Source organism: Symsagittifera roscoffensis, chromosome 2 (assembly GCF_963678635.1).
Source record: "Symsagittifera roscoffensis chromosome 2, txSymRosc1.1, whole genome shotgun sequence".
Lineage (NCBI taxonomy): Eukaryota > Metazoa > Xenacoelomorpha > Acoela > Convolutidae > Symsagittifera > Symsagittifera roscoffensis.
Window position 1 is genome coordinate 49,005,092 of NC_087063.1, and position 24,555 is coordinate 49,029,646.

The following is a 24,555-nucleotide window of genomic DNA, read 5'->3' on the forward strand; positions in this document are numbered from 1 at the left end:
GGTCTTAAAACCTCAGGGTACTTTTGCTGAGACCTGTTTGCAGAAAATTAGCAATCTCATTATTGCCTGACCCGAGCTCCTGCATCAATTTACGCCCAGTCTACACATTAATATTGCGTTTCAGCTAACTCCACCGGTTAGCAGCGAGTGCGAGATCCTCAAGGGCTTTATATTGTTGGGTGTCAGCTATTTTCTGACCCGGAACAATTTTCTTGAAGCGCGAGGCCACGTCTGGACTGGTTGAACCACGTTTCAGATCTTTCACCCTGTCCTGGCTATATTTTTGGCTGTGTCAATCTTCCGGTTTCAGGAGGCTCCGAGCTAGGGTACTTTGATCTGAAGCCTTAGCAAGAATCCTATCCCTGGCCAAAGAAAGTTCCCTATTCGGTTTTCGACCAAAATGTACTTCAAAAGGAGATTTCTAAAAAGTTGCGTGCTTGGATTTGCTTAGTTCATCCAAGATCGCGTGGAGGACATGATTGAGACATTTATACTGAGGGCTAGATGCCTCTGTACTCAATTTATGTTTTATCGTCTGGATAGTCCGTTCCACTAGCCCACAGCCACAGCAACTGGACAGAACAAGTGATCGGTTCCCAATATTTTGCAACAATCCTTAAGCATAGCTTTTTTAAAACCGGAGCCGTGGTCTGTGCGTATAGATTTTGGTGTGCCGTGAATACGTATATATGCTTCCAGAAATTTGACTACTTTTTTGGAGCCGGTATTTTTAAATAGTAGAACGGACGGGATTTTTGACTACCTGTCTACTGCCACCAAGATGAAAACTTCTTCCTTTTTTTGTCCTGTAGTGGGCCAGCAAAATCTAACTGTAATTCCTCATTAGGAGCGAAGAGGGATGGGAGCAGTAGCGAAGTTTTAAATGTGTGAGACGACTTCATGTTCTTACCGAATTTCGTCCTTTCCATACAATTCTGACAATTTTCAACGATCTGTCGATTCATGTAGGGCCACCAAATGAGCTCGGCCGCCTCTATTCTGGCTTTTTGTCCGGGGTAAGATCAATGTAGCCGTGTCAAAATTGCCGACCTGAGCTTGAATAGTATTGCCAACTTATTATCAATGAGGGTGCAATTATCCACCACCAACGCTACTGGCGAAAACTGAGCGATGCACATGCCCTGTTTTGAGAAAGATTGAATATCGTTGTTTCGTTGTTTGAGATTGCCCTCCTCATCAGCACGAGAAACTCGTCTTCATCGGTTAGCTCTGCCAGTAACCTGACATCGAAAAAGCTGGGTAGAACCACAATCTCCTTCTTATCCTGTGAGATGAACGGCTTCGTTTTGATGGAACAAACTTCCTCAGTAGCGCGCAGCTAACGAGCCCGGTTGCCGACACTTTTCGATGAAATTCGCAATTGACTGTAGTGGTGTCCTAGGAGCTCCTTGACGAGTCTGACTTCTGAGAGACTGGAAGCGGTTGAACCTGAGCATTGGGACGAGAAGGCGTTGGGTTGATCGGAGCCGGGGTGTTGGGTGTGTCGTGACTAGTGCCCGCATCAAAGTTTTCGACGAAGTCTAGTAGGTTCTCTCGAACTGCTGTATTGTCGAGTAAGGCGGAAGCGTTGATAGGAGAACTCATATTGGAGTGCGATTGACCTACTGAATTTAAGTGAAAAATATAGCAAAACTGATTTGAGAATGACTTGATTCAGCATTGACTGGACGCAAATTTCAACCTTGATTCTGATTGGCTGAACCTGGAATCGTATGACCGGTGGCCCTCTAGCAATTTGATGCCTTTATACGTCTTTTTTCTGATTGGCTTAGATTGCTCGCGAACGTGAACGTGATTGGTCAGTATTTCCGGTCAACGAACACCAATTAAGTGGTGGCAAATTACACGAAAACAGACTATACTCTAATTGGTCGATATTACTTGTTAAGCAAATAACTACCTCTTGCGGTGAACAACCGCAGAAATCTTTGTAGGCAGGCGATAAAATTTTGTCGCCCCCTACCGGCGTTTGCTCAAGAGATATGGTTGAATCTGATTGATCGATACTAGGTGGATTTGAATATCCACCCTCACGCGAGTTATCACCGAAATTACCGTTGCCAAATGACCAATTAGCTGACATAGAACTCTCCACGGATATATTAGAAACAAATGTGTAATCGATGGGGCCCGGTGGCATTGCAGCGCCCGCCCTTATTAAATTACGCACTTGAGTGAAGTTTCCAATAGTTCTCATGACAAACAGTTCATCATAAACTGAACTAGGAGAGGCATTAAACGTAGGGTTTCGGGTAAGATAATCAGACATACCATGACTGGCACCAGGCACGTGCCTGATGTCGTAGTCGAACTGTAACAGCCTATCCGCCCAACGTGTTAAGCGTGACTGGTATGCTTAATTTCCTCTATATTCCTCTAGGGCCAAAATCATGGCTTTATGGTCTGTTAGTATCTCGAATTTATTGCATAGTAGATAAGTGCGAAAATGTTTACACGCCCAGACCACTGCTGGTAGTTCAAGTTGATTCGTACCGTATTTAAATTCCGCTGAGTTAAGAAAATGCGAGGCGAACAAAATAGGTACATACAAACCTGCATCTGTCTCTTGCTCCAGACATGCTCCTAAGCCACTGTGGCTGGCGTCACACTTCACGCGTCTTCTTTGCCGGTCGTGGTGGAACAAGCCAGTAATTTCTGCAATGAGTACCAGAAATTTCCGAAATGCAGCCTCCTGAGACTCATTCCAGACGAATTTCCTTTTATTGCAAAGCTTTAGTGATTCACGGAATTCGCACGTAAGGTTATGCAAACCAGGTATAAACTTCTGGAAGTGGTTGAGGATGCCCATGAAGGACCGCAGTTGCTTGAGAGTTCTAGGAGCCTTCAGATTCCTGACTGTATCGATCTTGGAAATTTTGGATAGTAGCCTGATGAGTGGATATCAAATCCCAGCCATTCGAGCTTTTCCACCGCGAATTCAGGCTTAGACAACTTCAACACAAAACCTTATTCGTCCAAGCGAGAGAGAATTTTATGGACAATTTCATTATGTTGTGACAACGTCCCCGTACAGACCACAAGGATATCATCCAAATAGCACAGTCCCGGAAATCCTTGCGGCGTAAAATCCATCGCTTTTTGAAACTCGGACGGCATGTCCGTTAAACCGTGAAACCCAAGTGTTGAATCTGTATCTTCCTGTTGACTCTCCACAAATGATATTGAAATTACAATGAATTTTTGTCATTTTCGAAATTTTTAATCAAACTGAACGCATTTTTTAAATCGAGTGAAGTAACAACACTGAACTAAAGACATCACTGTTAATGATCTGGGCGGCCGACTTGATTAGTTCCGGAATATTTGGCATCTGATACTTAATTTCTCAGATTTGCACATCGAGGGGATTGGCGTCCATGGCAAGCTTAATCGAGCCATCTTTCTTTGCGGTCATCTTAATGGGGTTGATGAAATGATCTCTAGTGCATTTATCGAGCTTCGTAATATGACCCTCCTTTGCCAGCGCCTTCAGCTCTTCTGACACGCGATCTTGAATATGGATTGGCACCTTCCGATCTTTAATTAGTCTAGGAATCAACGGGTCCATGAACTTGTGTGTACTTGATGAGACTTAGACCTGCCCAATCGAGTGAACAATTGACGGAACTTCTTGACGAGGTGCGATTATCTCAGCTCAAGGGTTGAATTTTTCACCACATTCTGCACTCTCTTCATTTGGGGCGGATTCCTCTGGATTGTATCTATTCCGACAGCATTTTGCAAATCTAGCCCCAACAAGCATCGTGTTTTGTTCTCGGAAACGAAGAACGTGGCGTTATGCTTTTTCCACCCACCAGACAGAGGTAGGGATTGTCAAACTACCGAAAGTCTTGATTGAGTTCTCGTTATTATCTACATAGGAAACCTCGTTAGGCAAATTTTGAACACTGTTAAGTGTAACCCAGGGATACTGCTGAAGTAAAACATCCGCTGCCCTTTTGTTTAAGGAGGAAACCGCGCTTCCCGTGTCTAATGTGGCGTGGAATGATTTCGCATCCGAGCGCTACATCACACTCAAGTTACGAGGTGTTCCATGGTTGCATTTCAGTAGTTCTAAACTGAAAATTTGGACTCTGGACCGTTTGTTTCGTGACTGAATGCTGAGAATCCTATTCTCGGGTTCGCTGTCGTCGTCTTGATCCAACACAATAACATCAATTTCAGTTTCCAGACCTGCCTGTGCATCCTCCTCATCCACACGATTGACTCGACGTTTAGAGTTATATACTTTAGCAAAATGTCCTTTTTTCTTACACGACCGGCACTCTACATCTCGTGCTGGGCAATTTTTTCGATGATCAGTTGAAAACGTATTACCACAGAAATAACACGACCTAGATGGGTTTTGATTTTTTCGGTCCGGGGCGTTCTGTTTGTGGGAAGAAGGTTGACCACCACCCCGACGCGATTGTATTCAAAAAGCTTGTTTTATTTTAGGTAAACTAAAAGATGAAGCGTTCTTGTTATCAGGTAGTATTTTCCGTAGTTCCATCGACGTAGATGCACCCTTTTCTAGTTCCAACGCTAACTTTAATGTTCCAGCATGATCTGGATTTTTCAGGATTAACTTACTCTGTACATCGGAGTCGCGATTACGACCTATAAAGAGATCTCTTACCACCTTGCGTTCCTCTTGTGCAGTCCAATTACAGCACGCCGCTTAGGCCGACAACCTCGAGTGGAATGACAGAAATGATTCGTTAGCTTCCATGTACCGGAAATTGTAGAGTTTGATACGTTCCATGGTGACATTTAGTTCCACCTTGAAGGCGTAAGCGCAGTTTTGAAAAAATTCTCTGAGCGAAAGCAGGTTGAGATCAGCGTGCGGGAAAGCTTGTGCTAGTTTCTTTCTACCTGCGTTCCCAAGAGCAAAGAATAGTCTTGATCGAGCTCTTACCTCTGCTTCGTGAAAAAACCAGTTCATTCCGATTCGCGGCCCCTTCTTTCGCATCTCAACGTTTGTTTCGTCGACACGTCTTTTTGCAGCAGCATCTCTGCGGAGGCGATCATTTGCCTCTGGTTGTGTTTCTGGGTCTGGCCTAGTTTCTGGCCTTGAAGAAGGATCATCGTGCTCATTGTGCACCGCACCGGGTTCAACAAGGATATCAGACACATTGAAATTGTCCTTTATTCATAACGCTAGGCTGAACTATCCGAACCAGCTGTCCCAACTGTATGGTGGGGATAAAGATGGTTTAGTCCAAAAGGGAGGTAAGCCAGCGATGTGTCTTGTCATCCGAAACGGGAATTGTTGGCTGCGCCATGACATTTACCGAACTCAAGGATTGATAAAACTCGGTAAAATCTAAAAGTTGATTTCGATAAATACAACCGTAGTATGTATATAGAAGAAGAAGAGAAGAATTGACTTAGCCCAAATGGAATGAACTTTTATGTTTATAAAGTGTATTGGGTAGAGGAAGATATAGAGTTGAGCTTGTTAAACTATCGTAACAAAAGAGTAGGTCTGAATCGTATATCGATATACAGACAGATGAATTTAAGTTTAGCACCGTGTGAGATAACTTAGCACACCTGGTGGGCGACCTTGGCGCCACTGCAATAACTGCAGCAATGTGTAAACATTACTTTATTCTGATCAGTCTTAAGTTCAACAAAAATTAATCGGTAATTGTAAATGATGGTAATTAGTTGTGGTAACTTAATGGATTCACAATTTGATACCTCTGGTATGCGGTGGCCTTGAAGGGGGAGGAGAGGTAGCAGGTGGGGATGTAGGGAGTGTGTTGGTACATCATGTTTCCGATGCAGCTGAACCACTTCTGCTGCACTTCATGTGACCAGTTCACTTCCCGCTGCTCACCCAACTAAAATAAACAAACGAAATCGATCAAGCTAAACGAAGTTGGAACCAATTGTTTTTTAGGCTCATATAATATCAGAGTGTGCAAGTCACAGATCAAAACTGAAATAATATATTTTTTATCGGCGTTGAAACTATGGTCTGAATGAGAAAAACGTAAAAAGGAGTATATCGACTTTGGTTCACCTACTGTGCTGATTTTGCAGTCAAATGAAATTGAGAAATACTCACGGCAACTGGTAGTCTAAAGTTGAGCATTTCGGCATAATGCACCATGACATCCAGAGGCACATGTGCACAGATGAAAATCTTCTTCCCGTCAGACTGGGGCAAGTGGAGCTGAAAGACCGTTTGGTTTTTCAAAAAAAAAACCTTTTTTTGCATGATTTCTATGTATAAGTTCTAATTTTGTAACTGCGTAGAAGTTGATAATATCTCTATTCATTGAAACATGGGAGTAAGATTTGTTCCGCGAACTCCGCTCATTTTTAAAGTCATGGTGATCTGGTTTGAGAAGACTTTTCGACACGCCTTTTCGATTCGTCTTTGGAACTTTGTGCTGAAAATTGTGTTTGGATGCCAATCTGAGACATTTATCACTACCTGTTCCAGTTGGAGTCCCGCCCGTTGTATGGCTATGAAGTAATTCTTCCGGAACTCTCTCTTCATCCTCGAGTTCTTGTCGGCTTTATCAGAGATCTCGTATGCCAACACAAAATCTAGAATCATATAAAGTCCTTGATTGGAAACATTTTTGTTCTTTTCTTCTAATTATATCACAAGTGAAAAAATTTACCTATCTTTCTGATTCCATCCAAGAAAAATACATCCCTTGTCAGATTTCTGTACTCGAAAGGGATCTGAAAACATTGATTGCGACATTAAAATTTCAGTGAAAATGCTCTTAAGTAAATTATTTTCGTTAACTTCGTTAAATTATTTTCGTTATTTATTTTCTTCTTTTCGTGGCTGCAATCAAAAAGTGCTTCAGTCAAAAGAACTATTAATTTACACAATATGAGTGTTCTACAAACTTTTAATAAAACTTTACGTGTTCTTTACTTTAATAAAACCACAGCCTTACGTTTTTTTTGCAGAATCCGTTACAATTCACAAAATACACATTTTGGCCTCGTAATGTTTTTTCTAACCTTTTTGTTTTTAGAGTTCGGTCCCTTCTTGGCCGGATTAGACGTGGACTGGAACATCTCGAACAAGTCATCCCCATTGGTGGGAGGGGAAGCCATATTGAGGGCAGAGGCTCCCCTTTCCTCTATCACATCTACTCCATCCAGCAAAACCTCAGCTGTCACTTTAGCCGCCTCTCCGTCACTTATTACATCCGGGAGGTCTTCATCGTCATCGTCGTAGTCATCATCGGGGTCTGCAGTATGCTCAACTCGTGATTGAAGTGATCTGAAAGGGTATTCCAACGTCGTAACGAAATGCTTCCAAGTTAATTTATTTACAAAACTGTTACAACGTTTTCAACTGATATGTACTGAAAATTTTTCTATGTCTCTTCAAGTTTTGCCGTAAGAAAGTACGGTAAAATTTAAAACTCGGGATAAGGTAATGATTTATCTGGCGTTATATCCAGTCAATGACTAAAAGAAGGCTCTACAACCTCTTTAAGCCTAACAGCTTCTGAAGAGTTTGTGCATTTAGAGCAATTATAGAAGAGCCCGCATTTAAAAAAAAGTGAAAACAAGTCGATTATAAAAGATTTTTGTGGTCTAAAATTTCTGTAAACATAATTGAATCCCATGCTACGCTCAGACAACAAATTGGACTAAAAATGGATTTAAATCTAATTTTCTCGCATAAACAAAATGCATTATAATTCATTTGAAATCCATTATAATGGATTATATAATAAGTAGAAATCACATTAAAAGGATTTTTTTCCACTTTATTTTTGTTTCGCATTGTGTAAACTTTTGGAAGAATTTCTGCATTTATCAAATGAGTTATGCGGAAACTTTGCAAAGCGAGTGTACGGCCTAATCCATTTCTAAACCTAAACTCTAAATGCAAAAAAAAAGATTATGTTAAGGTCTCCCCCCCCCCCTAACAATAGTCCTTTTGCTCCGCTCCCCCCCCCAACCTGAAAAATCGTCCTAACCAGCCCCCTCCCCAAAGTTTCTATGATTTAAGAAAATTGATGGAAGGAACAAAATTTAGTTACGGTTTTTGAGTAACATAAAAAAGGAACAAAATACCAAAAGTAGGCAGAAAAAAATTAAATTGAACAACAAGTAACGAACTTTAGATTAAAACGTAGAAAAGACTTTATGTGCGTTGAAATTCCAGTAGTGGAAAAAAAGTGTTCCCGTTTAAAAACTCATTGCGATTTTCTTTTGAGCTGGGTAATGGTAATGTTGCCTTACCCGCAAACACGGATCATGGTGGGCCTCAGCCTCATAGAACTTTAAGTTTTTAATCAATTATCTGGCGTTTTTATGTCCAAAAAGAATTAAACCTCTAACAATCAGTTAAATGGCCATTTTGTCTTAGAAGAAAAAACTAATAGATTATATGGTCAAAAATATCCCTAGAAAATTTTTGTTTTGTGTCAAATATAATGGAAATATAATGTATTTTTTTATACATCTTTTCAATACATGTTTTTTTCTCATATAATCGCAATATAATCTGTTGTTTTTTTTTCAGATAATACCAAAAATATATATATTTTTTTTGTAGCATTTAATGAAATTGAAACATTTTTTTTCTCCAAACATTGGCATAAAAAAATATGACTCATTATAAGCATGATGTTCTATTTTGAAATAAAATTACAAATCATTGCTTTTAATAAAATTTTATTGAAAGCGCGTTGCAAAAATTTTAGCCATTTTTGACGTACTAATTTTTTTTTCTTTTTTGTTTTCTATTTTCAGTATATAAACGCATTATGAATTCATGGTGCATTAGTTCCTCCCTTTATTGCCTGAGAGTGTTTTGAATTAAAAATTATAAGGAATTCCTGAAAATTTTTAACAAAAACTGAATTTTTCACTGACGATAATAATTTGAGTCATGGTCGAAATGCTTTTTTTTATGTAGTTCTTACGTTTAGATATAATTGTTTAGTTATTCCTCAATTTGTTGTCTTTGATTTAATTGAAACCTGAAATCACTAAAATTTCATTAAGTTTTTTTTTTTGTAATTTTGAAAATTATACGAAATAATTTCGGTTAACCTGGTATACATGGGATTTTGAGAACGAGGAAAAGAAGAAAGTTTAGTAAGTTACTCTGTTAGTAAGGGTTCCTAGTAAGTTACTTTGTTATTCATTTAGATTCATGAAAATCTGCTCAAAATAAAAGTGTTTCGGACAATACTATCTACATAATATGGACTTACAAAAAAATTCATAATAGGCACTTGCATGATAATCATTTTTGATCAACTCGTGTTAGTACGGTTCTACCGAAAAACTTTGATGTTACAGTGAAAGTCCTTCCATTTCGTCCCGTAAACGTTTTTGGTTTCTCCCTGGTCATTTTTAGTACTAGTTCAAAATGGCAAAAAATGCTATCTGGAAAAAGATTCCTGATAAACTTAATTATTTAGAAAAGTTTTTTAAAAAAAAAACAGGCCAGCAGCCAGCAATTACATACTAATATGATCTCATGCGAAAACATCGAAACATTATTGCCCAAAAACAGCAACCGCTATCTATGAATATTGTGATTCAGTATTTTTAGTATGTTATAACCTTGACCTCTATGACCTAATTACGTACCAGTCAATTATAACTCTACGAAGTCCAGTGGACTTCGAGTCACTAGTTGCTCTTTTTAGACTACAGTCAGTTTTAATTCAAACATTACTTTTATCCTCTTTTAACTTTAGTTAGATACACAAGTTACCATTGGTACATCTTAACTCTTTATTATGGCGCAGTCAACAACTGATTCGAACCTGAGGGGAATACCCGCCTTTTGGCCGAACCACACGGTTGAACCCCCCACCCAATGGAACAATTGGATAGACCAATTTCATTTGGCCATTATCGCGAAGGAAAACCTAGACCTAGATAATCTCAAAGAACCAATGGAAGGGGAGACGACGTTACCAATCCTAGAAGGCGCCCAGGAGTCAGAAACTGACCAACAGAGGAAAGCCAGGGAGACCAGGAACAAAGAAACAATGCGAGTCTATGAACACGCTGAAGAGAAAAGAATAGCAGAAGAAAAGAGAAAATTCGGAGGAATGAGGAGATACGAGGCCGATAAAAAAGTAAGGTCGATCCTATACTTGGCCTTAGGAGCGGAAGGAAAAAGAGTTTTCGCCCAGAAACATCCAAGGGTAAAAATCCTAGGGATCTCATTCAAGGAGTTTTACGAAATGCTAGAATTGGCTTTTATCAAACCAACCAACATAACATTCGAACGATACAAATTATTGAGCAGGAAACAAAAGGATAGAGAATCCTATGAACAATTTTGGGGCGCGTTATCAGACTTGGCGAGATCATGTGAAATTGGAATTAATGCTGAACAGGAGTGGATCAGAGACGTATTTATCTTTAACATGAAAAACTGCGACTTACAACGTAGACTACTTTTGGAAACTCTCAATCCATTGGATGCATTAAACCAAGCTATAATTGACGAAAAAGGCTACTATAACCACCTCAAACTGACCAATATGACTAGATCTTTCAACACGACAGGAAATAGTGGAAGAGGGTATAAAAACTTCAACAACATTAAAAAGGAACCAAGCTTAAACATAGAAAGATCCAATACTTGTATGAAATGCGGGAATGCGTTTACCAAGGGTCATCTGAATGTGTGTCCGGCGAAAGAAATCGTGTGTAATATTTGTAAATATAAAGGACATTTTGGAAGACTTTGTAAATCGAAAGGAAGAAAACCCGCTGTAAATACTGTAGATGAAGCTGTAAATAGTCAGAATTGTTCATATTCCCCAGAAGATCTTCAGATGAGAAGCGAAGAAAATTTTTGCGGAGTGATCAACGCTTGGACCGAAGAGGGGATAAGTGATAACGATGACTATTCCGTCCTCAACATTAGAACAATCTACGATACCAATGGTTTGGAAACGAAAAAACTTGTCAACATCGGTTTGGGAGACGACGCGATAGTCAACTTGAACATTCCAGTGGATTCGGCAAGCCCAGTGAGCTTCCTGAAACAAAATGTACTTCACGAATTGAGGCTGAGAAATCCACAGTTGAAGGTTCAGCCGGTTGAGAAGAAAACGAGGGAATTATACTGCGGATTCACTAACGACACAATCAACATCATCGGGAAGGTGGTTGTGAGGTTACAATCCAATGGATGGACCGCGGACGAAGCCCCATTTTTCATCACTTCTGGACATGAGAGGAACATCCTGGGCAACGACAATCTCCCGAGAATTGGAATAGAGATAGCCCAAAGACAGCCTCTACTACCCGTCAACAACATATCACACACAGAATTGTGTAAGTCAAATAATTATTCAGATACGACACTTAATCTGTATCACAGGTACAAAGGGCTATTTAACAGAGTGGGAAAAATACCTTCGGACAGAAAAGTTACTCATTTCCACTCCCCATTCAAACCTATCCAAACCAAAGGTAAAAGAGTTCCCTTACATCTACTCGATAACGTAAAAATGGAACTAAATAGAATGGAAAAAGAGGGGCATATCTTAAAGTTGAACAAATGCGACGAAGATTGTTTTATAAGCCCAATTGTGATTACAAGAAAAAAAGACGGTAGCATCAAGTTGGCACTAGATTCGAAACTATTAAATAATCAGATATTCAAGAACAAGTACCAGATGCCAAACATACATGAACTGATCAATAATATTGCTCTTGAACTGTCAAGCAAAGAGTCAGGGGAAGTTTGGTTTAGTAATCTAGATCTAAAGAACGCATACAGCCAATTACAATTATGCACGGACACTAGCAAACAGTGCAACTTTAGTATCGTGGGGGGCGAAACCACTGGAACCTATAGGTTTTTAACTGGATTTTACGGATTGGGCGATATGCCAAACGAATTCCAGAGGGTAATGGACTCTTTATTGAAAGATATTCCTTTTACCAACTGTTATATCGACGATATTTTAATAGCTTCGAAAGGTTCATTTAATGAACACAAAGCGATACTAACAAACATTTTAAACATTTTGGACAACAAGAACATGGCGGTAAAATGGGAAAAATGTGCATTCTTCCAAAAAGAAATAGAGTGGCTAGGTTTCAAGATATCAAAATCGGGCGTGAAACCATTGGTGGGAAAGTCAGATTCGATTAAAAATCTACCAAACCCCAAAAACATATCTGAACTTAGGTCTTTCTTTGGATCGATCAATCAGTATATGAAATTCGTCACGAATTTGTCCGCCCTAAGTTCCCCCCTACGACCACTCCTTGTGAAGAAATCAGTCTACCAATGGAATGACGAACATACCAAAGCATTTGAAGAACTAAAACAACAGATAGTGAAGATAACAGAGAATAACCACTTCGACATAAAAAGGATGTCAAGACTAAAGACAGACGCTTCTCATAACGGCTTAGGAGCTACCCTAGAACAATGGAATGGAGAAAATTGGGTAACAATAGCATTCGCCTCCCGATTTTTAAACAACCACGAAAGTAAATATTCTACAAACGAACTTGAATTGTTGGGAGTAGTCTGGGCTACAGAACATTTTAAAAATTACTTGTATGGGGCCGAATTTGAAATTGTGACGGACCATAAGGCATTATTATCTGCATTAAATGCAAACCACAGCAACAAAACTATGCATAGCAGATTAACCCGTTGGGTAAATCGACTGTTACCATTTAATTTTAAGATCAAGCACATTCCGGGAAAAGACATGGGATTTACAGATTTATTGTCGAGATTACCTTCAGGTAAAGCACTTCCTACATCACATTACGATAGCGAATTTGTAGTGGCAACAGTACAAAAGATTGTAGAGAACCTCTCTGTAAATAAAGATTGTAAAAAGAACGAAGTGTATTATCCACTGGATGTAAATACGATTAGTAACTTGGATTGTAATAATCCAATGGGTGGAAAGAAAGATTTATCACAAAGCATCCAACGGTCGTTCTTCTCGAATATTCTGAATTACGTAAACGACACTATCAGAATTTGTAATTCCAATCACTCGCGTTCAGAGTCTTGCACAAGCGGTTGTGTTCCTTTAAACTTATCAAAATTTGATTTCAATTATTTTTACCTCTCAGACAAAACTTTCCTATTCTTTCTTGCCCAATCAGTATTATTAATCAATCAGTCATTAAATTCAGATCAAGAAAAACTGTTACAAGATTTTATTACATCGGTCAACGTGTTAAAAATTTCCCTCAGGGCAGAAAAGAAAGGAATCTTCTTGAATTTTAATAACGACATAATGTCAGATTTACACAAAAAACTGTTGGCCAAATACAAGGGAGATCTCAGATTACCAGACAACCCGTTATCACTATCAGATCATTGTTCGAATAAGCTGATTAAACTCATGACGGACGAAGACAAAATCCTCAAGGAAGTAAAGAAGGCAGTACTCGAAGGCAAACCATTGGACAAATTCGGAGCCTATTTAAAGAACTTCCAGAGGGACATACATGTGAAAGAAGGGCTGTTATTCAACGATAACAAACTGATAGTGCCGGCTGCACTACGATCTCCTTTTTTGTCACTCCTTCACGAGACTCATCCAGGGCAGTTCGGGATGAAAGCCTTGGCAGAAAACATTTGGTGGCCACACTTATACAGAGAGATTTACCATCACGGAAAGAATTGCACTCAGTGCATAATGGCCGGTAAGAACCTAAAAGTGTTACTAGGGAAGAACAAAACGGAGAAATTACCGAACCTGACCGAACCAAATGAAGAAGTAGATTTAGACTTCGCCGGCCCATTGGACAAGAGCTGGGGTAACGAAAAATACCTTTTGTTATGCATTGACCGTTTTTCAAAGTTTCCCTCTGCTAAGGTAGTAAACAACACCTCGACTTCTTCAATTTTAACCTTCATGACAGATTACTGCCATCTTCACGGATTTCCAAAGTCCATCAGAGCCGACCATGGGTCATGTTTTACTTCGTTTGATTTTAGAAACTTCTGCGAGAAGAACAACATTAATTTAATTTTATGTACGGTTGGCGATCATAGATCCAATGGGGTAGTAGAAAGACTCATTTACACGGTCAAAGCTAAGCTTCTGGCAATGTCGTTCAACGATCCAAAACCATCTTTAAATTCGGCTATTGATAAAATTATTTGGAACATACGCTCGACGAAACAACCATCCATTGGATGCTCTCCTTTCTCAAAACATTTTAATAGATCTCCCAACACGTTCTGGAAATCTTTGGTCTCTCACGCAATTAGTTTAGATAAGGGGAAATCAATCATAACGAAGGACAGAGCACAAGACTGGGGTGCCGATGATGCTTTCGAAGACGGCTACCTAGAAGACAGATCAATCGAGGAAAGAGGCTATGAGAGCGACCCCGCTGACAAAGTAGACAGAAATCTTCAGCGAGCCCCACTGTCGAACCCCTTCAGTCAAGGAGGTAACTGGTTTAGGAAAACAGTTAACAGGAGGGAAGGAGAACCTTATTTTAAACCACTGGGGAGTAAACCCCTGTCAGACACGAAACATACGGTCACATTAGATAACGGACATTTGATAAGAAAATCGGACTTAGCCTTTAACAAAACCCAACCGGCAGCTCCTAAGACCTTCACGGCAAGACCGAAAGCGCTAATTAATACTAATGATTTAGCAGGCAAGCGAAAAAGAAACTCCCCTTCCAAGAGACGAGACTCGAATATAGGAGGCCCTTCGACGAATTTCACGCCAACGGTTGGAAATTCGAGCAAAAAGAGGAGAACATTCTACACGACCTCGAAAGGTTCAAATTCACATTACAATAATCTTGATTCGTCGTTAGAGTTAGACCTTTGGGATAAAGTCATTGACGACTACTTGGGCACGGATGCGGAAATGGTATATAATACACCAACTGTTAAACTTCATAGTAATTTAGATCATTCAAGGAGTACCACACAAAGCCAGACCAACACTGAGACAACTTGCAATATACCAACGGGCACAAGCGATGACCCAATTCGAGTAGATAGCTCTCCGGAGAAGACAGTGGAGACACCAAAAACCCCGATATCTTCAAAACATCGTGCTAGAAGAAATCCAGGCCCCCCGAAATTCTATGGCGATAGACGGTTTATCGTCCAAGTGACGCTCAGTACTGAGACGATGAGTGCAGTAGACTCCGATGACGAACCGCTTATTACGTTTTCCGGGGCGAAGAGTCCGAAACAAATTCCCTCATTCTGTATGACGTCCCCCTCCGATTATCTCACACCCATCGACGAGATCCCACGTCATACGATTTTGGTTGCTGAAACCACACAAGACGAACTGTCAACACCTTCCTCTCAGGCGATAAGGACTGCATGGGTATCGCCACCATTGGTAGAAGTTACCAGTAACACTCAGGAGGACAACATTAGTGACATTTCCTCGGGCATCGACACTGATGTAAGATTAGAAGCAGATAATTTCCATACTAGATACAATTCTACGGCCTCAAACTCCTAAAACTTTTAAACTGTGGTAACATGACATGTTACGTATTTGATTTTAGCTTGTATCCATTGGATACCCAGATTATTTTTTTTTCTCTCTTGTGTAGCATTTACCTAGTTAGTGAGTTAGTTAGTTGTCTTTAATTGTACAAACATCACATAAACCCAATTGTACATATCATTTTGTACAGTCAGTGTTGATATCTGTGTAAACTTGTAAGTAGCCTGTATATATCACCATATAATTACCTCCATTGTAATTTGTACTCTCTGTAAAAATCCATTGGTGCAAAATGCGGTTACGTTTTGTTTCTTCTTTGGCCCTGGTGGAGCGAGGGGAGATGGAGTATATGTGTGATATTGGTTACATCATTGAGCGGGCAGATATTAATTTTTGTGCACTGGGGAATGTTGTGATTCAGTATTTTTGGTATGTTATAACCTTGACCTCTATGACCTAATTACGTACCAGTCAATTATAACGCTACGAAGTCCAGTGGACTTCGAGTCACTAGTTGCTCTTTTTAGACTACAGTCAGTTTTAATTCAAACATTACTTTTATCCTCTTTTAACTTTAGTTAGATACACAAGTTACCATTGGTACATCTTAACTCTTTATTAAGATCTTAGCAGTTTTTCACCAGCATTCGCGAAGAAATATTGATGACTTTTGAGCCATCAATTAAATCAGCTTTAACACTCAATATCCCAAAACGTAGACACATTGTAATTTTGCACCATTCTTGAGTCAATAACTTGTGTGCTAGAAGCAATAATTACAATATTGGAGATTTTGAAAGAAATCTCGAAAGTTTTAGAAATGAGTATCCATTGAAACGTTACTGAGAAGACTCTGAGAGATAGCCGATTTTGCAACTTAACATTCACTTTTTATAAGAGATTCAGCGACGGAAAAAGGCTATTGCTGTGGTACTACGAGATTTCCAAACGATTAACAATATGGGACCTCAAGATGAGAAAACAGTTTGTGCTAAACTGTTATTTCTTCGAGCAATCAGCTAACGTCCGCCTACTAGAATGAACGCTTTTGGGCGCATAGTTAACCTGCTTTGGTGTATGTTATGCGTGTTAATTTCTTATTCCACCCAAATTTTTAAGTTTTGCTAATTCTTTACATTATTCAAAGTATAAATGCAGAAAACACAACCTTGATCGCACTGATTGACTTGACTACGGAAAACGCGATCACTTTAGCCTGAAACCGATTTCTAACAAGGCCAAATTTTGAGCAGATTTGAATGTGGTAATTTTTGCCTGGAGCTATTTTCTGTATTTTGCTCTAGTCAGGGTGAAATTCTGCAGTTTATTTCAAACGAATTTGAACATTTTACCAAAGAATCAGTTTTTATTTACCAATTCGGCTGATTTATTAGCAGGCCTGGGATTTTAGCTAAAGGACTATTTTTTGCAGTTAACTATCTATTTCTGAGAAAATGGAAATCATAAACTAATCAACGAGATGCGTTTACCCTTGTTGACCAAAAATGCTAGTCATACAACTTTCATATATGAAAAAATGGTAATCATAAACTTTTCATGCAATTCCATCAGTACAGAAAATTGCATGAAAGGTCTATGATTAATATTTTTGACCGACTTTCGATACAAAAGTAACGGAATATTTGTGCTCGGGGTGGGTTTTTTTTCTTCAGACAAATTTCGACTTTGTAACTAGCCATTTTTGACGGAATTTTTTTTAATCATTCAAAAGGTATTGTTGCCCTGAGCTCAAATTTGAAAAGATATTTCACCTGTGAACATTTTTTGTAAAGTCATAGGTGTTTAAAGATTGCCATTTTGGCCAATTTGGGATAATTAACGCGCTATTAACTCGCTATTAACGTGTAAGCGGAAATTTAATCCGTCTTAGAAATCGTTCCAAATTGGTTGGAAGACGCTTATTTGTCACTAATTGATTTGATATAAGGAGCGAAATCTCTTCTTTTGTAATCTATATGGCGTGTGGAGGATGATTTTCATTTAAAAAATTCAAATTTTAGAAAAAAAAATTCATTTTATTTTAATACATTTAAATTTTTAATGTTGTTATTACTGCCCCATAAAACCTTAAAAGGCAGACGGAACATTCAGGGATTCGCCCTGATACGAGCAGTCTTGTTTCATATACGGAAGTTGTATGACTAGCATTTTTCCATAAACCAAAAATATTGATTTTTAACATTTTAATTTCTCAAAATTTTTTGGTTGTGTTCGTAACCGAACACAAATGAAATAAACCTTGGTTACTCAAACGTAGTATCCAAAGGTTTTGCCGTCTCGCATTAATAGTGCATTGGAAACCGCCTAAATGCGTTAATTATTTCTTACACAAAAAATATAACGAATAAAGTTGCAAACTTTTAAATTTTGGCAAAAATTTTCAAAGGTGATTATTTCTAAAATTTGAATTTTTAAATAACCAGATATTGATCAAGGCATACAAAAACAAAACAGGTCATAAAAAGACAAGAGGAGTGTTAAGCGTTTTTGAAAAAATTTATGAAGAGAAAAGGTAAAAAATCCAATATTAGTATATCCAGGCCTACGTTATACACACAAAAATTAAATTTTGCATGCAAAAAATTTTTTTTCCAAAAAATGTTTATTTGAGTACGAATATCAATTTGCGTTTGAAAAAAAACACAGAAAAAAATTTTGGGGGCAAATTCAAAAATACTTTGAAAAATTTTCGTCGTAGTCATCAAAAAAATGCTAGATTTGACAAAAATTTTTTCTTTTTTATTTAGTACGATACTCCGAATTTTATGCCAAAACAAGATAAAAGTTTTTTCGAAAATTCGACGAAACAGTTTTAGCAAAATGTATGAACCTTGAATAATTAGTATTTTTTCATAGACTTAATTTATGGAGTTGTATGATTAGCATTTTTGGTCTATGGAGGTCAACTCGGGTAATTTTAAATAGTTCTGCCGAAATTCTCCAGAATACCGACAATATTTTAAATTATACGCCGACATTGACATCTTTGCCGGTAATCACATGAAACGGGGGAGTTGGTTAGATGCCGTAAGAAACAAAAAATAAAATTTCAAAAAACTGGTCAAAATTTGAAATACTTGGGTTTTCTCTCAGACTCGCTACATTTTTCAACGAAAAACTTTTTGAAAGTGATAACTTTTATTGCCATTATTGCCGAAATATTTATAAAAACGCGAATTTCACTTAACTTTTCTTCAACTAACTCTTTGGTTTTTAAGAAACTTTTTAGTTAACTAAAATCGTTTTTTTTACTTAACTAAAATCCGGGGCATGTTTATCAGTCGAATTACAATTGTGAACAAAATATTTGGAGATGGTGCTCAAATTGGATTGCCTAATTCTAGCCAATTGGATTGAAGCAAAACCATTTCAGTTCAAGATGTTTTGAATTATTGATTTTTGGGCGGAATATTAGGTAAAAAGACCCCTATTTCCGTTTGTTTTTTATCATATTTGACGATAGAATAGAAAAAAAAATGTTTAAATATGAATATAAGGCCAGACAATATTTATCGGGTATCTAATAAACTTCTTGAAAACTATTTTTCGAGCAATCGAAAATGGTCTCCAGAAATACTAAAGCTGCCAAAAATATTTCTAGCTTACAAAGGAACTTAGAAAGATTTGATTTTTTGACATAGTTTGCTATCAGCGGCGTTCTCAAGAATTTTGTCATGCGGAGATTTAATTGACTTTTTTAGGTCAGCCCTTTCGAAGTTTGGATTTTCTGCGCAATCTGTACGAAAAAAATACCCTCTCGAAAATTTGGCAGCCAGAACTGAGCGAAAATAGACAACAGCGGACACCCGCCAACCTCGCTCTCCTGGGCACGGTACTTATTAATATCATCAGATTACTAGACCAATAATAATCGTACTCATAAAACCGTTTTGAAATCATCTGGACTCAAGTTCTGGAACTAATTGATCGTGCGACTGGGTTGGAGGTCGATCTCTTCCCTTTCCCCCTCACCAACCTAAGGGTGCCCTTTTGGTATTGTTTCATCAAATCCATTTTAGGCCGGCCAACCCTAAAATTTTCTTAAGACATTTTTGACGGCATTTTTTAGACTGGTTTTGGAACCTTTTTTTCAAAAACTTTGAGATCGCATTTTTGAGACAGCATTTTTCAAACATTTGCCTGCGGCGGAAAATTTTTGGTCACACGGGGCCTTTGTAGTTTCTTGGAGCGCTCGGAAAACCAATTTGGTCGACTTTAAAAAAGGTCAATAAAAATTTTGAAAATCCGCCCCTTCCCCTCGAGAAAATCCTAAATCCGCCTCTGCGCATATATCTGTGACTTGAGTACTTGAAAACTCAGTACTTACGCGAGATCTCTCTCTGTCAATGGGTTCTGAAGCTTCAAACCCAAAGGTATATTTGTCTCATCAATTTCGCTGTCGTCGGCACTTAACACTTCTTCACATCTCTTGGTCACACAAACATTACAATCGGCGTGAAACACAGATACGTTCTCGTGAGAGTGAACGAGCCACCTATTCACATACCCACTTGTCATTGGATACTGTCTAGAGTCAACTTCATTGGTCACTATTTCAGCCAATCGGACGCGATTTTCTTCTCTGTAAAATTTTTCCATTAAATAATCGGGTTGTTTTCTCTTCTTGTGGGATTTGGTCTTCGTTTTATTGGCTGGGTTTTTGCTCTGGCTGATTTTTCTTCGATTAACGTGGTCGTAACATTCGTCATCTTCGTATGGTGAAATCTTGGTCTTTTCAGAGTAAGTCACAATACTCGGAACTTCGGGAAGTTTTCGTCGCGTTGATGGTCGAATTTGAACACGGTCACCCATTTATCATTAATTCAATAAGTTAATATCGGTTATATCTTTTTAATACTATTTATTTCTTTGGTTACATTTTAGTGTTTTTGCGCTCTTGAAAGCGAGAAAGTTGTTGTAATAAAAATGACGCAGAATAATAGATGTTAAAAGGGATTAGAAAATTAAATGGTTGAAACAAAGAAATAATTCTTGTAATTGAATTAGATTCTTTTGAAATAACAAAAAAAATGACGCAGAGAAATAGATGTTAAAAGGGATTAGAAAAATTAATGGTTTAAACAAAGAATTAAAACCGTTAGCTACAAAATTCTTATGGAAGAACTATTGAAAAAAAATTATTTTGGTAGTTTCGCAAGCGCGCCATATGGTATCAGTCTGTCATTGAGAACTTTCCTTTCTCCTCTTGTGCTTTTTTTGCTTTTCCTACGCACTTGAAATTCTCGTTGATTGAACTTAGCGATGCGAAAAACACAAAAACACAAGATGTTTATTCTGACCTTATAGGAACAAAGTCTCTGAATAAAAGTGGCTCTATTTGCATTTTTTTTGATCTTAGCTTTTAAAATGAAAAGTTCTGAAAAAATAAGCAGATCCAAAAAAAATTCTCGATAAGTGCACTTGCTGAATTTAAGGATTTTTAGTCAAAAACCTGTCATAAATAATACATAGCTCTGTTGCTTACTGAACTGAGAAAACGAAGAAAATGATGTTTCTGATTTGATGAACTGAAAGTCAAAACTGCGTCATTTCATACTTCAGTGTATAGTCTTGCGTGACAAAGGTTTCAAAATTGGTTGCTGAAGTGTTATTTATGAAGTAGATGTTCTTCGCATCTATCCTTTAAAGCTGCATTTGAATGTGCTTATTGGTCTTTGATAGAAGATCAAGCATACCAATTGTCTTCGTGAGCTGTTTTTATTGTCTTTTGTTGAAAACTTGTTGCGATTTCTGATGTATATAAGCTACATCATTATTAGCATCCTGAACAGTTTTTGTTGATTAGTTTATCATCAATTCAATGGACCATCAACACTCTTAAGTTTGAAATTTGACAATGCAGCCAATCTCATTTTTACGGGGCTATAGAACTGAGGGTGAATGACAAGAAGACATGTCTATTCTAGACAGTGAACTTATGAGAGAAAGTAAAGCCACCAAGCAGAAGTAAAGGCACTTAATTAAAAGAAAAGTATTAGACAAATTTTTAATCACATTTTATTACAGCAGTTAGACTTAGTTTTGTTAGTTTGAGGGCAAATTTTTGTGAAACAATTATTCGTTTACCGCCTTGTTCGTCCAATGAACCGCCAAAATGCCTTCATTTTGTTTGCTTTGCCCTTTAATAAGTTCACTGTCCTGATCAGACTTTGTCATTTGATGGATTTTAGCATACAGGCAGTTGAAATAACCTTTTTGATGCTCCTTTAACTTGCTACCCGTACCTAGTGAAATTTTTAATTCAGATCTGAAATAATAATTTCAGATCCAAATATCAAATCTAAAATGGGTTGTGAAATGTTGAAATAATGCTTGGCTACGTTAAGAATATCAAATTTTTTTTTCATAGTCACAGTCACGGGACATAGAAGTTGCAACTTTTTGATTTCAGCAAAAATTGAACGAACTTTTTCTTCACGTTCTTATTGTGTTCTCTGCAACAATTTAAGATATAATTTTTGGGCTCAAATTAGTTATTTGGGAAGCTGATGAGCCTGATTTACTCATTATTTACCTAAGAATGACAAATAACAGAATTAACAAAGTTACTCGGTCCGGTGTCGAGAAACGATCATATCTGTTTTCTTGACCCATTTACTAAAACTTCTTGGTGGCTTATACCAAGAAATTGGACAGAATTTACACTTAACAAAACTGCTAATGAGACTCATGTGCTTAGACTAAGGCAGTAGTTTTGAGAAACATTTGCTACTGGTATGGTTTTTTGATGACCGAATTCGATCATCAGAGCAAAGTTATTCAAAAAATTTTACGCCGTTTTCTTACGCCGGACCAAATAACTTTGTTACTTCAGTTAACTGTCATTTTAGGAAAAATAATGAGGAAGTCAAGCTCATCAGCTATCGAAAGAAATAAATTGGGCCTAAAAATTCAAGATCCTCATATTGTTTGTGAGTTTGTTTCCACAGCAAGAAAACTAGTCATGATATGCTGGCTAATTAACCTTTTTCAAAACCTGTTTTTTCTCAAGTTTTAGCCTGGTTAAGCCCTTTCAATTAGTTCAATCAACCTTTTGTCGAAATGCAAGCCCAGTATCTTAAATAGTTGCAGAGAAAACGAACAAAACGTGAACAAAAACTTCGTTCATTTGCTGGCTTCTATGCCCCTTGACTGAATTTTAGTTCAGAAAAATTTGTTTCAGATCTAACTTCGTATCTGAAATCTTGTTTGATTTGGCTGTTCAGATGTGACAAAATTTAATTCAAATCTACTTTCAGATCTGAAAGTTTGTGTTCTATGGCCCCCACATTTACATCTGGTCTAACTTTTTTTGGCTCAGTTTGGTTAAATTGTTTTTTAACACGTGAAAGTTGGTTCAAAATGATACAAAAATACGTATGAAAAACATTTCAAAACAATTTCTTCATAATGTTTTAATATGAAATGTTTCTTTTCATCACTGTTCAAAGATCCCAGAAAACGTTATAAGCCTGTACATTCTATCATATGAGCATGAAGTTGTCTTCTAGGCCCTCCAGACATCTGTATTTGTTGTTTTTGATCTTGTTCCTAAGCAAAAACGAAACTTTCTTTCCATAAACTGATAACTTCATTTAACAAACAAGCTGACAAAACTAAACATGACTCCGCCATATTCATTGGTTCCCGACCCTTTTGATTTAGGTTCTTGAAGAATTATTTATGAAAACGAATCATGGCTGAAAACTTTCTGATAGCAGCGTTCGAAAAAAAAATTAAAAAACTTGTATCAGTTTTTCTCGATATCGAGTAATTTTTTTTTTTTTAGAATCTGAATCATGAATGAAAAACTTGTGATACCAGTATCTAGAAAACCTTTCAATGAAATAACCAGTGCTTCTCGAATCATTTTTTCAAAATTTTCGTGGAATCTGATCAATAAGTAAAATTTTTATTTCGTTGGGAAAACTAATAATTGAATTTTTCTTTTGAACCTAGAACTCGATCGCGTTTTTTCACGCCACTTTCACAATCGTATTTGGATAGCGCATTTTTACTGCCCTTTAGCAGTTTAATATAAAACTCAAAAAGTGTATATTTTCCTAGGTGCATTCATAAGTTTAAAGAAACTGCTCAGCAGATTATTGTTTTTGATACAGTTTAACCCAATAAAAACACAACAACCTGCAAAATAAAACTTCAACAAATCAGGTAAATGCAAAAGAATTTATTGTTGAGAAATCGTTAAAATTATTTTTCATTAAACAATTTCAAGAAAACTCTACAGTATAAATTCTGCAATGCCGTCGAGCTCATGGCTTTCATCTAAACCAATCTACTTTTTGCAGGCTGAAATCTACCTGTTTTAAGGCAGTTTTGATCGGTTTTAAGAATTTCATGATCAACAAGGCACGTAGAAACTATGCAAGCTATTAGCGCAAAACTATTAATGAGAATTAAAATGGAAACTAAGCAACTATTACGAGGCCAATTTGTGCATTCTGTGCACTGTAAGCGGATTCCGCATCAGGCCAAAATCAGACTTGTTGCGGAATTCGCAACATTGCTACTTTTTTTTATATTCTTTGCTGTTTTGAATTCCACAAACAAATGCCCACAAAACTCTACCGCTCATAATTGCTCCAAAACTTGGCGACTAGGCGGAATCCGCAACCGCATTTGCAGTATCCTGAAAAATTTGTGGAATCCACAAACAAACAATAAAATATATGTATAGTTAAGTTGAGATTTTGCAGAATCCGCAACTGTAATGTTTTGGTAGTCGACCCTAGTTCCATTTTCGAGCTTGTTCAAAGATCAGTTTTTGGAATCCAGGAACATACAGACACAAAATTGTGCGCCTATCCAGTGCATTGTTTGGCCTCGTAAGTACCCATTTCGAAAACTTGATTTTTTCGATTTTCAACAAAAAAGTTATAGTTGTTATGATTCACCAAAGATCTAAAAGGACAAATTTTAGATCTGAGAAATAACTTATGTAGAAATTTACGAACTTCAGATCTTGTACAGAATATCCACTGGACACTGTTTGTGCACTCTATCGTCAGTTTTTTCCACAAAATATGTTTCAGAGCAAAAA

The 24,555-nt window shown here is 37.6% G+C and overlaps 1 protein-coding gene across 1 annotated transcript in view; it reads right to left on the reverse strand.

Annotated features, from left to right (window-relative positions):
- The window catches only part of LOC134838978 (anoctamin-7-like), a 60,249-nt gene extending 39,578 nt beyond the window's left edge, over positions 1-20,671 (reverse strand). The window contains exons 1-6 of the mRNA XM_063854350.1: positions 19,822-20,671; positions 7,018-7,282; positions 6,663-6,726; positions 6,470-6,585; positions 6,098-6,205; positions 5,728-5,870 (exon numbers count right to left, since the gene is read on the reverse strand). Of these exons, the coding sequence (XP_063710420.1) occupies positions 5,728-5,870; positions 6,098-6,205; positions 6,470-6,585; positions 6,663-6,726; positions 7,018-7,282; positions 19,822-20,306 (1,181 nt within the window). The 5' untranslated portion in view covers positions 20,307-20,671. The remainder of the gene's footprint in view (positions 1-5,727; positions 5,871-6,097; positions 6,206-6,469; positions 6,586-6,662; positions 6,727-7,017; positions 7,283-19,821) is intronic.
- Between the last annotated feature and the right edge of the window lie 3,884 nt (positions 20,672-24,555).